The sequence below is a fragment of the Polypterus senegalus genome, chromosome 8 (genome assembly GCF_016835505.1).
Source record: "Polypterus senegalus isolate Bchr_013 chromosome 8, ASM1683550v1, whole genome shotgun sequence".
In the NCBI taxonomy this organism is placed as follows: domain Eukaryota; kingdom Metazoa; phylum Chordata; class Cladistia; order Polypteriformes; family Polypteridae; genus Polypterus; species Polypterus senegalus.
In genome coordinates, this window is record NC_053161.1 from 127,031,057 (window position 1) to 127,047,802 (window position 16,746).

The window sequence follows — 16,746 nt, forward strand, 5'->3', positions numbered from 1 at the left end:
TTTCAGTATTGTACACCTGCTGGCCTATATTGAAGCACATTGTATGAGAAAATAAAATATGAGACTAAAAATTTTTCTCAGCCACAACTACAAACAAGACAAGGGAAGTGACATATCAAAAATATCTCTTATATGTGGAGTATTGCTTTAAATAATAGTAATGTGTATATTATTATAAAAGAAAGCAATTCGTGCACATGATGAATTGCCTTTTCAGATTTATTTTACTGGTAAATGCTCTATACACAATACTTTTTTTGTAATAGCTTTCTTCATGAGCATCTTTCTAATAAGCACAATTATTTCTTTTCTTCATGAAGCTACCTTGTTGCTGTTTTGAATGAGCCATTTCACAGTTCTTAATTTCCAAGTTTCACCAAAATGGACTTATTGTGTAGCCTAAGTCACAAATTCATTTGGCTGTTTCTACAGCGTCAATATATTCTTTTTGCATGTGAGTATGTGATTTAAATTCTTGTTGTAGTGAACACACTGTATAATTCACGCCTGGCTGATTAAATAAGCTTATACTGCGTTCCTGTGTGTAATGGCACCAAATGGAAAGACACAGAATTTATGAGGAATGATTTAACTACAAGTTAGTGCTTTCATAATGAAGTTATATATTTTTCAGAATATTGACTCTAATATAAAATTAATACATCTCATGTAAATTACAAAAACTGTACAGAATGTAAAAACTGCAAAGTGTCTTTTAAGTTCATGGACTTAGCAAGCAGGAGATAAAAGTGTATGTATATATATATTGAGGGCTTGTACCTCCTCCAGACCGCAAGGGGGCGTCCGTCCTGGTTATGTTGGCGGCGCCCCAATGCCTAAATATCCCGAGAGCCCAACACTTCTGCCACACCAGGAAGTGCGGGGGGGAAGACTTTGGGAGACGGCACCCAGAGAGCTGCCGGGAGGACAGCCGGCACTTCCGACACGCTGGGGCGTGGCCAAGGGAGGAATCCCGGGAAAACCTGGGGCTCATCCGGGGACTGTATAAAAGGGGCCGTCTCCATTCATTCAGCGCTGGAGTCGGGAGGAGGCAACAGGAAGCACAGAGGAGGTGTGGAGGCGGCCTGAAGAGAGGCATTGTGGCCAGGACTGAGAGTATTGGGGTGTATTGTGCACTAACTTGGGTCTTAGTGACCATTATTTGGGTCTGTGTGACCGTGTAAATAATTGTAAATAAACGTGTGGTGGTTGAGAAACAACATGTCCGCCTGTCTTTGTCCGAGTTGGCTCCACAATATATATACACATACATATACATACATACATACACACACACATATACATATATACATACATACAGATAAATATACATATATATACACACACACAGACACATATATATACATATATACACAGATCTATATATATACACACATATATATACATATGCATATATATACACATATATACATATATATACTGCATATATACATACATATATATATATCTACATATATATATACTGCATATAGCAAAATCCCCGCGCTTCGCAGCGACGAAGAATCTATATCTATATCTCTAGATATCTATCTATATATATATATATATATCTATATATATATCTATATCTATATATCTATCTATCTATATATCTATCTATCTATATCGATCTATATATATATATATATATATATATCCCTTGGGATGCGAGCAGCTGTTGCTGGGGGTGCCAGAAAATTGTCATCGCTAAGCAGAGCCTTACTGGAAATCTGAGGCATCTGAATTGAAATGGGAGATCAGAGGGTATAACAGTGATGCGAGGAATACATTCAGAGTGTGGCGCTCTGCTGTTTTTTTGTGTAGCTGCCTTTACACAGCTTCTCCGCTGCTTTATAAACGAACACCATATAAGGCCGTCATTTGTCCTTGCCTTGCGGTTTTGTACTGTTTTATTGTTCGTTTATTATGATTGTTATAGTTATTGTGTAGCTATTCAAGACTTACTTTACTGTTCAGGAACCCATTTCCTTTATTTAATCCGCGGCTTGTAGGCTATTTTTTGTTTGTTTATTATGATTATAGATATTTATCGACTCCCTTCTTTAGCTGACTGCCTGCTCATATAAGGCGCTCCGCTGGTTTTTTGTGAAGCAGCCTTCACATAGCTTCTCCGCTGTTCTATAAACGAACGACATATAAAGCCATCCATTTTCTTAGCTTTACCAAGGATGCTGCCTTTTTATTTAATCCATGGGTTCTCTGCTGTTTTATTGTTCGTTTGTTACGATTACTATAGTTCTCCCTGAGACTTATTAGCTGTCATCGTGAAGCAGAGCCTTACTGGAAATTTGAGGCATTTCAATTGAAATGGGAGATCAGAGGGTATAACGGTGATGCGGGGAATACATTCAGAGTGTAGCGCTCTGCTGGTTTTTTGTGTAGCTGCCTTTACACAGCTTCTCCGCTGCTGTATAAACGAACGCCATATAAGGCCGTCGTTTCTCCTTGCCTCGCGGTTCTGTACTGTTTTATTGTTCGTTTATAACGATTGTTATAGTTATTGTGTAGCTATTTGAGACTTACTTTACTGTTCAGGAACCCATTTCCTTTATTTAATCCGCGGCTTTATGCTATTTTTTGTTCGTTTATTACTATTATAGATATTTATCGATTCCCTTCTTTAGCTGACTGCCTGCTCATATAAGGCGCTCCGCTGGTTTTTTGTGAAGCAGCCTTCAAATAGCTTCTCCGCTGTTCTATAAACGAACTACATAAAGCCATCCTTTTTCCTAGCTTTACCAAGGATGCTGCCTTTTTATTTAATCCACGGGTTCTCCGCTGTTTTATTGTTCGTTTATTACGATTATTATAGTTCTCTTTATATATCACGTTGTCAGTTCAGCACTCTGGTTGTAATATGACAAAGCTGCGCGAGCTCACTCTTGAGAATGCAACGTATAGTTGTCCAGGAGAAAAGCAATCTTACCTGAAATTAATGGCAACCTTTTGTAGGGTCTGTCCCTGAGACTTATTACTTCTCATCGCGAAGCAGAGCCTTACTGAAAATTGGAGGCATCTGAATTGAAATGGGAGATCAGAGGGTATAACGGGGATGCAAGGAATACATTGAGTGTGGAGAAACTCTAGAGACAGCGTGTGTATTAACTTGTGGATTTTTCTGTGAGTATTTGGTGTCAGCGTGACAAAGTTGCTTCCGCAAGACCGCGTTAGTTGTGGAGCTCAGCTCGGAGCATATTCTTTTCCTACCTTGTCAATTGTGTAATGCGTTTTTTGAACAGGTTTGATGCATGGAAGTGATCACTCGTACTGTGTTCAGTCAGTTCACGTGAGCTGCTCTCTTGTGTGATGTTGCGATGTCCACGGTTTCATTTAATGTTAGCTAAGACCTGCCACTTAAAAGTTTCTCGCTACAGCAATTTTAACTCCGTTACAAAGTGATCCGAATAAAGTATTGGGCGTTTTTCTTCAGCGCTCTTTGGGAGGTCTTCCTTCTTTTCTACATAGTGTGGTCACAGTCAGTTCACGTGATTAAGTGGGAGGCGTGATGATGTCACATGCAGCTCCGCCCCCACGGCCATCGAGCTAACGTCCATTACAGTATATGGAGAAAAATAGGTTCCAGTTATGACCATTACGCGTAGAATTTCGAAATGAAACCTGCTTAACTTTTGTAAGTAAGCTGTAAGGAATGAGCCTGCCAAATTTCAGCCTTCTACCTACACGGGAAGTTGGAGAATTAGTGATGAGTGAATCAGTCAGTCAGTGAGTCAGTGAGGGCTTTGCCTTTTATTAGTATAGATTATTGACGGATTTTCAGTGCGACAAAAAACACTGTTTTTTATCCATTTATTCACTTAGATTATTTATAATTGACTACATTGGGTTCTTTAGGGTTGAACATTTTGTTAAATAAAAGCACTGAGAACTTTTTGCAACATCCCTTGATGTGTTATGTATTGTCATCCCAAGTTTTACGACTGTCGATGTCCCTGGTTCAAGGAAATGATGCCAGCTATGGGCAACCTGAGCATCACAAGGTCCAAAATGGCTATAAGTTTATTAATTTTCCATAAGTGTTTTATAATGCAGTCTTTCATAACCTGTACCATTATGTTATGTTTCTTTTAATAAAACCCTTTTCTTTCCATATTTAGGGATAGCCTACTGTTAAGGCTAAGAAATCTTTAAAATAGCTTATTTTTAAACTCAAGGTTATTAAATGGATAAGTGTTTTGAACAAAAAAACAATTTCACAAGCTATTTTCACCATTGCTGAGACAGAGGATCTAGTCCTCTTAGACTTTCTGCTCAACACTGATGTGGCTGGATGCTTTCTTTCTGTAGTTTTTCAGTTACAAAAGTAGATACCTGTAGACTGAAAGTTAGGTATGGAAATTGTAAATAAGGTATCCTCAAGAACACAAGTGCAAGATGATTACTATTAACCTGGTAATTTAAGGATCACATCTAGGAGGAAACCGCATTCCCAAGAAACCAGTACTGTCTGTAATAACAAATAAAAAATAGTGAAACCAAAACAAATATATGTTCATAAAATATAGGATAAACACAACACACAACATATTTCTATTGCAAGTAATCAAAAAGCCTGTAGATAAAAACCTATAAATTGTACCCTTTCATCACTATCGGTGGATACTGTAATGGCAAGGTTTACTGGAAAGTGTAGATATCCAGCTCCTTGGTAAGAAGGATAGTGATCTTCTGGTATAAGTAAAAGGAATGGCATGTCTGGATGTACAATATATGTATAAATGAGGGTTTGTTCTGTTTTGGTCACTGCTCACGTCATTTTAGAATGCTATTGACAATGTCTCTCTGGAGATTAAATAATGAAAGTGATTCTGTGGTGAGCTTTCACTGAAGAGCCTTAGTAAAGCATGACAAGAAGTTGGCGATATTAAAAGAAGATAGGAAATTATAGGTCAGAAATACTCTTTCTTCATTCACATAGTAAAAACAGTCATTTGTAAATAGCATAATGAAACCTAACATTCTCAACTTTGAATTGAATTCAGGGCTGTGCAGGTTTAGAGCCTATTCTGAGGGCTCTGGACACAATTCCATCACAAGGTACATTCACGCACACACACATGCTCACACTCACACAAACTATGCATGTCTCTGACTGTTGTTGAGCAAAACCAAAATAAATGGGAAAAAAATCTTGCATGAAAGACATGTATACCCTACATAGACAACAACCAGCAGCAAGATTTAGATTTTTAGTTAAATTACCTTGAAGCACAATTATAGTTGAAGTAGATTTATACTTGGATTACATTTTAATCATACCAGACCTGTATACATCTCATGTCACTAAACATGTCAAAAGGATCACCACAGACTCACTTCACCCTGCTCATCACTTATTCCATAAACTCTCCTCTCTGGTAAATGCTTCAGGTCAATTAAAACTAACAGACACCTCAACAGTTTCTTTCCCAGAGACATAGTCCTCTCAATCCAGTAACTGAGCCTGACTTCATTGTATATTCATGCATTCTTTCAGTTACTGTATGAATGTGTGTGTAGAGTGTATGTACATGTATGTGTGTGCATGAGCATACACACTCACACTTTCACTTGCACATCATCATTTGCACATCTCCTTTATAATTGTACTATTCTAAAAACTTTTATGAAGTTTTTCTTTTTAACTTATGCTATTTATGTTATTTGTTTTTGAGGCTGTGTTCTGTTATAAGCAGCTCCAAATCTACCAAGTCAAATTCCTGTACAGTAAGTACTGGCGAACAAAAGTGATTCTGATTCTGGTTCTGGATTACCATATTTGAATTAAATTATATGTATTATAATGTACAAAGGAAAACAGAGGAGCAGAGAGGAGAGTGCACATGCATGTTCAATAGTGAGTTCCAGATGTGTGGCTACACCACACTTAAAGAGTTATATTATGGCCACTACTTCAGTGAAGATCAAATATTTTGGGTTAAAATATCCTCCATAACCTTCTTTGGAATAAACAAAAAGTTGTCACATTTGGAAAGTACCAAAATGAACATATGAAACACACACAAAGAAACATTCAGAAATATACCTAGACATAATCAGTAAGCGAGAAAGTACATTTCATCCTTTGAGTAAACTGGCAAAAAGTAATTTTCTATCAATTATATAAACACTGTCTTTAAATGTCTCAGCACATAAATTACATTTGTTTATTTATGAGTTTGTTTTTTTCTTAATTATATGCTCCAGTGGAGCTGGCAAAAGCTTTAATTGTTATGTTTACCACAAATCTTCCAAATTCATCAATGAAGCATTGAAATGGGATTATAAATACACACACAAGCTGATCAAAACGTTTTGAGCCTGCTCTATTAAGAAACTTGTAAATAAAAACAGTTTTATTTTTCTGCATAATTCCTGTGAATACTAATGCCCTTGTGACAACATTAGTGAAGCTTTTTTATGCCACTGAGAACTTTTGGCTGCTTGTGCAAACTCTCTTGCTGACCTTACCATTTCATCTCCGGCATAGTGTGTCTCAAAGAGGTAGCTCTGTACATTGGAGAACAGATGGTGACCACACAAGTTAAACTCTCAAAAGCAGGATAGGTGTTGTATCTCTTTGAATCCACAGTTTTGCAGAACTGTCAATGCAGTCTATGCGGTAACAGGGGAGGCACTGTCATGAAGCGAAAGTATATTGCTTAACAACTTTCCCCACCTCTCTTCTTTGACTGGGTGCCACAACTACTAAACAAATCAGCATAATATAGATATAGGTAAAATTCCGTTACAATGAATATCTTTACAACAAAGGTTTTTTATGGTCCAGACAGTTTCCCCGTATGACACGAGTCTGTAGAAATTTTGATTCTGTGAAATACATTCAGCAGATACTTTCATTACAATGAAGTGCGCAAAGACCTTGAATTGCCTGAATGAATTATCCACAGAGCAGTTAGTTCTGTGGTCGCAGCTCAGTTGTGAACAACGATCCCCAAACAGAAACATTTAAAAAAATTTTCTTTCTTCAAACTTTGCTCGTACTGTTTTTTGCTGTTTTTGTTTTCTGTGGTTTTCAGTGATACCTTTTGCTTATTGCTTGTCAACATTTGAAAAACATCCATTGGAATTTAACTCAATGTCACCCTCCCATAGAAATGGCAGACGCAAAAAAATGACAACAGTTCATATTAGAAAAAAAAAAACTTTACATTTGCTCTCAATTCCGGCAAAAAAAAAAAGACGTTGCCAGTGAATTCAGAATTTCGCCATCAACACTGTCAGGTTTCTTGAAAGACCAATCAAAAAAAGAAGAAAAATCTCTGGTTGCAAATGTATGCGAACTGCTGCATTTGAAGACATCGAAAAAGCAGTTTTTATGTGGTTTATTACTCCACTCATTCAAGAATATGTGAGGTTTCTAAACTCTCTTGGGACCTCCCCCAACTAGACAACATGCCGAAGAGCATTCCGAAGAGCGGGGAATAGTATTACTTGGCCACTAGCCTAGTCACAATCTTGCCTAACTGCTGTGTCTGTGTATAGGGGAGTGGTAGATCACACTACAATAAATGATCGTGCTGTTCCTGTTTCAAGCTGAATAAACTTGGTTTTGCTAAAATACTGAGACTCAGCCTTGTGTTTTGGGGTGCAGGAAAGGGAATTATAACGCAACCACGATCTTTTAAGATTTACTTCTGGGTCGTTTTGCTGCAGCGCTGTGAGCCTGCTGTTGTCCTGACGCAGCAACGGACAAACAAATTTACACAGACATGGAAATCGCGCTTCGAGATGCACTTCGGCATGCTGTCCCGTGTTTTGGGGGCTCCCAAAAGAGTTCAGAAACCTCACAATATGAAAAAGAAGAAAAGGATGATTCGGCATCTGATTGATAACTGTGCTGCCCACAACATGCTTCCACATTTAGATAATGTTTGCGTTGAATTCCTCCCACCCAGTTGCACAGCAGTGCTTCAGCCATTGCATTTGGATGTCATTCACACCCTGAAAGTGTATTATCGCAAGGAAATGTTGAGAAAAATTCTTGTCAGCATAACTTATAGACAGGAGGAGATTACAATTAAAAAATCATTAAAACAAAATATTTTTTAGGTCCCTGGCAGTTCGCTGTAACGGAATTTTACCTATATATATGTTGGCCATTTGAAATATGTATTCTATACGGACTACATACTATATAAAGTATGGCATTGGTTTAGTTTAGACCTAGAATTCCCTTGGTGTTGGAGAATCACCATTCTTCCATTGATTCAGTTGTTTTTTGGACTCTGGATCATAGTGTTCAAATTCTCAGTCCAAATTTTATAGCTCAGGATTCCTCTTGGAACATTAGAAGCAGTGAAGCTTGGAGAAAAAATCTGAAACTCAACTAAGTAAGCAGCCACTGTCAGTTAACCAACAAACAGTGAAAGTCTGAGTGCCAAGGTCTTACAGCCATTCACTGGTTGTTGATTGGCGTGATTTGCTAAAGCATTTTCACATCAAATTTACTGGGTTTGCCGATGACTTTGTTCACCAAATTTTTTTCTGAAAAAAAAACAAACTTTGACATAGCCACCCCTGCCACTAAATGTTGTTGCCCAGATGTGAATTGCTGTCTGTCTTCAATCAACAACTACTAAATTTTCAAAGAAAAAATGTGACACCATCACTCACATTTTTTTACTATGTGTGATAAAGACTATAACAAATCTGAAAACTGTTGGCACTCCAGTTATTACAGTTAGATAATAATAAACTGTAAACTCACTTCAAATGACATCACAATATTTTTCACACAGCCAGGATGAATTTGACTTAAGGAAGGGAGAACATGCAACATGGCACATAGTATACAGAGCAATCAAGTCAGAAGTGATAAGATCAGCAGCGAACAGTGGCTCACTTGCAATGTTTTTGCAGACACTACACTTAACAATGAATGCAAATATGAGAATAAATGGTGGACCAATGCATCATGGTACTTGATCATATATGAGTCGCCTTTTAGGAGAAAGAAATCTGATTTCATAACTGAAATGTGAATTACATACACACACAATCACACTTATTGAATTATTGAATCATGTGCATGATTTAATGTCTGTGAAAACAGTGCAAGTGTGCTGCATTCACTGGAGGATCACTCTGTCCATAAGTGTGCCATCTCACATGTTCTCCACTCCCCATGTAAAACTGATGTTGGCTGGCCACATTATACACTGACAGCTTTGCTGTTATATCAGGCATTGGACACACTTTGTACAGAACTACATCATGTATTATAAGTAAAGGCAGATATACTGTCGTTCCTCATGGAATGCTGATGCCTTTTTTAACCAAAGAAATTAAAATAAACCTAACAAGTTCAGCAATACATTTTGGATATCTCCTGGTGTAAGTATCAAATACATATACTACATACTGTACTATTCCTTATCTGAAGAGTGATCACATTCGTTTGCCAGAGAAAGACAGTACAAGTGGTGATGAGACTCTTGAGCTGTTCACATGCAATATAAGAAAAGTCAATGCTGACAATATTTTCACATCAGTCTGCATGGCAAAAAAGTTGCTTGTTCAAAAGACAAGCCTGCTGTGTACCAAACTGTAAACAAAATGACATGTTCTTTTTTTATTCTTTTGGCTATGAAACTATGTAATTCTGCATATGTAAATAATACACAACTATTATGTGTTCCAATATTATGTTTATTTATTTATTTTGATTTCATTTCCTCTGAAATAATAAACATTTCCCAAAGAATAATATAGTTTGAGCTTCTTTTAGAATCTTGAAAACACATACTCAACAAAAAATCTAGATGTGTATAGCGGTCCAACAGCATGTCATGCACACTGATGAAATAATTAAAGGTTCTAAAACACAGCAGCAAATGGAGTTGGTCGTGGCACTTATTAAATTATTTTATTGCTCTGTCTCTCATGATGTCCCTTCAAGGAGCTCTTTGGTGCCTTGGTGGACAATTTGAGAACTACTATTCTAAGGTGTTACTGATTCTTTTCAGTTTTTTAAACCATGATTTTAGTTTTACCATTTTGGTTTAAACAGTCATCGCCTGGTTTTATTCTGTTGTCCATTGACTGCCAAATTCTATTCTGTACCAGAACACATTTCATGTCATTCCATTCAGTTTGAAATATGCATTCTTTTACTATGTGTTTAAACTAATCTGTATGTTTATGTGTGTGCATTATGTAATTAGTCGTTTGTAAAGTTCCTTTTTGTATTTAACTGTGAACTTGTTACAGTGCTCCAAGACTGCACTCAGCGAAAAAAAAAATCTTCCATCTGCCTTTTGTAATATTAAATCTTACAATAATCTAGGTAGGTCTTCAAGAGCATTATAGCCAAAATTATATTGTTCTGCATAAAAATTGAAACTTTGCCTTACGCACCTTTACAATTTCTTTTTCTCCAAAATAAGCTGCTGCATGTATTAATGTGCTTCCATTTATGCATCTGCAATTAGAAAGAAAATCACCTCATTAATAAATCATCATAGTAGTTTTATGCAAATTAAAGTTATACACTGTTTGATGATATACAGGTATATTGTCTTTTTAAAATTCAGTATATCTATCATATAAAATCAAGAAAAGTTTGGCTTCTTTAATGCATGGTTGTCAAAGTCAAGGCTCCAAAGGCCAGATTCAGCCCTTGGACCTTTTAAAAGGTGAGGAGGAGGAGGTTGAGAGCATGTGCTGATACAGTTAGATGCCGCACCCTTGACACAAAGAACCACCCAGATTGGGACCTGAGTGCAGCCGTGCAATGGTTGCCTGCTGAATTAATATTCAAAGTATGTTAAATACAGCCTGGGATGGTCATTAGTTTTTTCAAAGACCCCCTTCAAAATACATTTCATATACAGTAGAGAATGTATCAGTATATAATCTAACAGGATTGCATTTACACATGGCTTTTAAATGTGTCTGTTCGTCTTTATCTGTGCAGCATGGCATAGCATATAAGCTGACCCAACAAGAAAAAGTGAAAAAAGGTTGACATGCCACATGATGTGAACCACCATGGGGCAGACAGCTCCCCAGACATCATACACAACAGACACAGAGCCCAAGTCCAGCACACAACACACGTTTTATTAATGTGGGGAAGTGCTTTTGTCTCTTTCCCAACTGCAGCACAGTTCCCAAGCACAATACAATACACTGTCCCTTTCTTCTTCTTGCCTCTTCTCTTTTATTGGCATCCAGTCCTCCCTCAAGTTTTGTCCTTTACTTTTTAACCCTGGCTCCTCTAATGCACCCAGAAGTGCTCCACGTGTTCCACAATCTTTTTCAGCCCGCATTTTGGATACAATAAAGAACTTTATTGTTTTAGCAATAGATGTGACAGTCTCATGAAGGAGATGGCAGCTCGACTGAACACATGCTGCTACTGTGACTCCATTCACTTTTTAAAACCGCACAGGTGTCAGTGCTGGCCACCCCTTCCATGGCTTACCTGTCTGCTGCCACAGCCCTGCATGATTCATCTTTTTAACTGATTGCTGTGTATGTATAGAAAGCACATTTAAATTTCCACTCATGTTAAATGTGACCACTACTCATACTCAACTATAAATATGGACTGTACTATCCATCACTATTATGTTTTTCCACTGTTTTTTCAATGTGGTCAATGAGGTCAAGTATCATTTGATCATGTCAGTTGTTAATATAGGTGTAAAGTGATGTATGTTGCTTTAGCTACACATTCTCTTCTTTGTCCAGATTGTTGTTCTCACGCAACTTTATGTGCAGATGGAATTTTTTCAGTCAATACTGATTTTGGTCCTGTGGCCACTGGTTTGCTTTACTAACCTGCTGCTATATCTAAGAAAACATCGTAATGCCAGGTGGCACCCTACAAATACCATCCACAAGTGTTACAGTGCTAACGAAGACTTTGTTAAGGGGTCTCAGGTTTAAGCTGCATTACTACATCTGGAGCCAGGCAGAATCTGTGTCTGAGGAAGATTCTCCATTTGATGTTATGGCCAGAAAGAAACACTGGGCGGACATATCCATACCCAGATAACATCAGGCCAATCCAGTAATAGGTGGAAGGGTAATCTACAGTATTACAACTAAAATAAACAAGGGAGAATGCTAATGGAAGGAATAACAGAACTAGAAAAACAGGCAAAATCCATCCATCCATTATCCAACCCGCTATATCCTAACTACAGGGTCACGGGGGCCTGCTGGAGCCATTCCCAGCCAACATAGGGCGCAAGGCAGGAAACAAACTCCGGGTAGGGCGCGCACACACACTAAGGACAATTTAAAATCGCCAATGCACCTAACCTGCATGTCTTTGGACTGTGGGAGGAAACCCGAGTACCCGGATGGAAACCCACGCAGACACGGGGAGAACATGCAGACTCAACGCAGGGAGGAACCCGGGTCTCCTAACTGCGAGACAGCAACGCTACCCACTGCGCCACCCTGCCGCCCAACAGGCAAAATAATAATAAAAAAAACTATTCCATTCCCAGGCATCTTTAAACAAATGCAGGGTAATTAGCAACTATTAACTCTATGTGCTCCATCTAATTTCCAAACTGAACTTGCTAGGCAATCCCTTTACTCTTCTCCTAACTCTGCTCCAGGTTTCTGTGTAGAAAGAGGTGGAGGACCCAACAGGGTTAATTCCCAAAGCAAATATAGTTACATTTTAGCCTCCCATACAGTACTTATAGGTCATCAATCTTCTCACAGATGCTCATGCATTCAATACATTCTGAGATCTTCTGCAGGTAATTGGGATAGGATATTCAGATATTGATGCTGCCCACTACCATCTTGAGGGATTTCTATTCTTTTCCAGTGAAGTCCTAGCTGAGAACAGGCTGCAAAGCTTCTAGGACAAATATTACCATCCCATCTTGAATGTGCCTGTTCCTGAAGTTCAGACTGCTATCCAGAGATCCTTCACAAAATTGTGAAGTATTTTCTAAATGTAGTGATCTGTGAACTCTAGAAGAAATGTGCTTACTTCTCGTTAGCTTGTGCCAGTATGTCCAGAAAAAAACAGAATTGCAGGCAGAAATGAGTCAAAAAGATAGCTGAACTATGGACGAGAAGGGGAACTATGTGCCATAACTGTGTACTGTAACCCTAATGCGAAACAATTCCAAGGCAACAATACTGAGAAAGGATATTAAAGTACTTTAGCGTACAAGTCAGAAGTGACACATGTTTCTCCACTATCCATTATAATGGGAAGATTATCTGGGGATTGCTTGAACCCTTCCTAAGGATTGAGAATCTAGAAACTCCAAAAACCATCTGTGACTCTGAAATTAACCCAGAAGATATTCTTTGCAGGGGATTAAAGGCGTCTTCTGGCCCAGAAGTCAGTCAACTTGGAGCTTGGTGATAAGTAGAACAGTGGTTAGTCTGGAGAAGGGAGGTCTGAAATTTGGATAAGCTTTTCATTTTTTCCCCATTACATGCATTTTCTTTATTAGGATGTAATACTTTGAAAGGTGGACTATCAAGCTTTATTTTCATATATTTTATTTTTATGTTCTTGCATTTCTTTTTTGTTTTTTTTTTTTTAGAATAAATTTTAAGTGCATCACAAGTTAATTTTCAGTATTCTGTTAACAAGATGCAAATGTGAATATCATGATTGCTAAGAATCAATTTGATGACTTAGTAATAAATTCCAGCACAACAACAGAAGATTTTTCCCTGGGAATTTGGATTCTTCAATGCAAGTCCTAAGGGGTAAACACCTTCAGAGAAAAATACATTTTTGAGTTGTGATTTTGTAGTGGCATACCTTCATGATAAAATGTATTTTTAAGTTTGGATTTTGCGGCAACAGCTTGCCTTCCAGTCACAGTGTGTTTCTGAGTGATGAATTTTTACCTTCCAGTCACAGAGAACATCCTAGTTTTGATTTTTGTGGTGACAGCTTCCCTTCCAGTCAGAGTGCTGTTTCAAGTGATGAATTCTTACCTTTAAGTTACAGAGAATTTTTTGTAATGGCTGATCACATAAACATCAGATTTGTTTCAAAAGTTGATTTTTTGGTGACAGCTTGTCTCATAATTGCAGTGCAATTTTGAGCTATTGTCTTGTGGCAGTTTGCATTAAATTTCTCAAATGGATTCAGTCAGTGGACGTGTGCTATTAGAGAGTATAGTATGCGGTGTTCTGGTTTTCACTCAGTTTTTGCCTTGGTGCTTCAGCTATTGTTATTTAATAAGCGAAGAACTCTGCCATTTTTTTCCTGACAATTACAATTTAGTCCTCTCAGTCAGGAAATCAAGTTTCAGTGCTTAGTTTACTTTTATTTTTGATTTTAATTTTTATCCTCAAGAAAGAAATCTGTGGCAGACCTGTATATATCTCTCATGTCACTAACCATGGCATTAGGATAACCAAGGACTCCTCTCACCCAGTTCAATACTTACTTCAAAAACCCCCCTCTGGTAAATTCTTCAGGTCAATTAAAACTAAAACAAACAGACACCTCAATAGTTTCTTTGCCAGAGACAAAAACTTCTCAAACCAGTAATTTAGCCTGACTTCTTTGTATATTCATGTGTTCTGTCATATATTGTTTGAAGGTGTGTATGTACAGTGTATGTATTGTGGTATGTGGCCGGCAGTTCAAGCCAGCCAATACCCCACGCCGCCAGATGGAGCCCTTCTTGCAACATGGAGGTGCCCCGAGTTCCAGCAGGGCATCATGGACAGTGGAGTTTTACATCACAGCCCTGCTGGATACCATGGGGGCCGCCAGGGGACGCTGCAGGAAGGCACGAGGATTTTTATTATAGCCCGGAAGTACTTTCTTGTCACGGGAATGGAAATAATGAAGTACTTCCGGGATGAAGAAAATAAGGAGTTTTCACCTGACCCGGAAGTGTTATGAAATCATGTGGACTGAGAGAAAGAAACACTTCCTGGGGTCAAGGACTATAAAGGACTCTGGGAAACCCCAGCAAGTTGAGCTGAGTTGGTAGGAAGGGTGACAAAGTGTCTGGGAGTGGAGGATTGTTGTTATTGTATTTATTATTGATTGTTTATTGAGGATTGTGGAGGTGCAGGTGCTTTGTGCACACTTTATTGAAGAAATTAAAATATTTCTGACTTTTACCTGGTGTCTGGAGTGTGGTCTGAGGGTTCAAGGGGACAACAGAACAACGGAACCCTTGATATGTCACAGTATATATCTACACACACTTCGCTTGCACATCATCATTTGCTCATCTCCTTTATAATTGTTCTATTCTGCAACTTTGTATGAAGTTTTTATTTTTAACTTATGCTATTTATGTTATTTGTAAGTAATGCTGTGTTCTGTTATAAGCAGCTCCAAATCTACCAAGTCAAATTCCTGTACATTGAGTACTGGCAAATAAAAATGATTCTGATTCTGATCTTTGGTATCACTTCTGAAAGAAATATGCATGTCCTGGTTTACTGCTTGTCACATCAGAGCAGTCTCTCCAAAACACAGTGCCAGCAGTCAAATCAGGCCAATCTGTTTGGGAAGAAGAATGGTTGTTTGACATCCAAGCTGCAGATCTTTCAGGCTCTTTCATGTTTTCGTAACTGGCATAACAGCCAGTTTTGTGAAAAAGATGTCAATAGGTGACGACAAGGACAATTAGATATTATTTTAATGGGAAAGTGCATTAGGCCAATAGGAGTGTGACCCTTTTAAATGCCTGATCCAGTGAGGCAACTAGAGTTTTGTGTATCTGTTCATTCGGTAGATTTATCCCTTGTTGTTATTCAATTTCCTTGGTTATCATTTTAATTGATAAGGCAACTTTTTGGAATACTATGTTGTCCATGACATTCATTCTAAGTTTGGGAATAACTCAATAATGTCCATATCTTTCACTAGATTTACGATTTGTCCTTGTAGCAGGTGTGTTGATTTTTCATTTTTATCAATTTGACACCTAAATACCTACAACAGCCAATATATAATTTTACCATTAAATACCTTTTTCAGAAACACTTTATTTCATAATTCCACATAAACTAGCACATTTTATGCATTTTCCATCACAGAGACAAATGCTAAAGATTCAAGGGTAAGCAGAAATTAAAGAATTAAACGTTTTACTCTATCTGGGTCAGCCTTAGAGCTGCCAGTCAACTTTATATGCATTTGTACACCAAGCAGGAGGAAAGCAGACCATCTCTAGGTAAATATAGAGACAGTGACTCCTTAATTTACTCTTTGGATGTTACACATTTGACTGTTTTTTAATATGATCTTTAATGTGATTTTCTACCAGCTGAAGCTGATGGTTATTGCATCGTAACCAATTGCGTTAGATTTTTCATAAATAGTTAATTGCATTTCTCCACCATTAATTATTTTTGCCTTTCAGTATAAATAAATAAGTTATTTTTTACCTCCCAGCTTAAGGCAAATTTTATTATACCACAGATTAATAAAATGAATTATGATGCAGCTTGACAGGTTTGAAAAAAAAGGAAATTGTTGTAAAGAATGTGACAAAAGAGACTTAAAACACTTAAAGTAATTCATTCATTCTTTCCTCAGTGAATAGTTGCCTTGTTGATTTGCAGCTTTTTTTAAGTGCTTTACTACAACAAATTATCTTTTAATCTTTAATGATTTTAGAAACTGATCATAAATAGAGGTTATAGTTATCTGAAATAATACTAAGAATATATTGCATGATGGATAAAACCAGAGAGTAGAGAGAACGCTCAAATTAAGGGGAAGTGGCTGTGGAT

At 37.6% G+C, this 16,746-nt stretch overlaps 1 protein-coding gene across 1 annotated transcript in view; it reads right to left on the reverse strand.

Moving 5' to 3' along the window:
* The window catches only part of LOC120534588 (serine/threonine-protein phosphatase 6 regulatory ankyrin repeat subunit B-like), a 78,548-nt gene that overhangs the window by 55,860 nt on the left and 5,942 nt on the right, over positions 1-16,746 (reverse strand). The window contains exon 3 of the mRNA XM_039762179.1: positions 10,399-10,462. Within this exon, the coding sequence (XP_039618113.1) occupies positions 10,399-10,462 (64 nt within the window). The remainder of the gene's footprint in view (positions 1-10,398; positions 10,463-16,746) is intronic.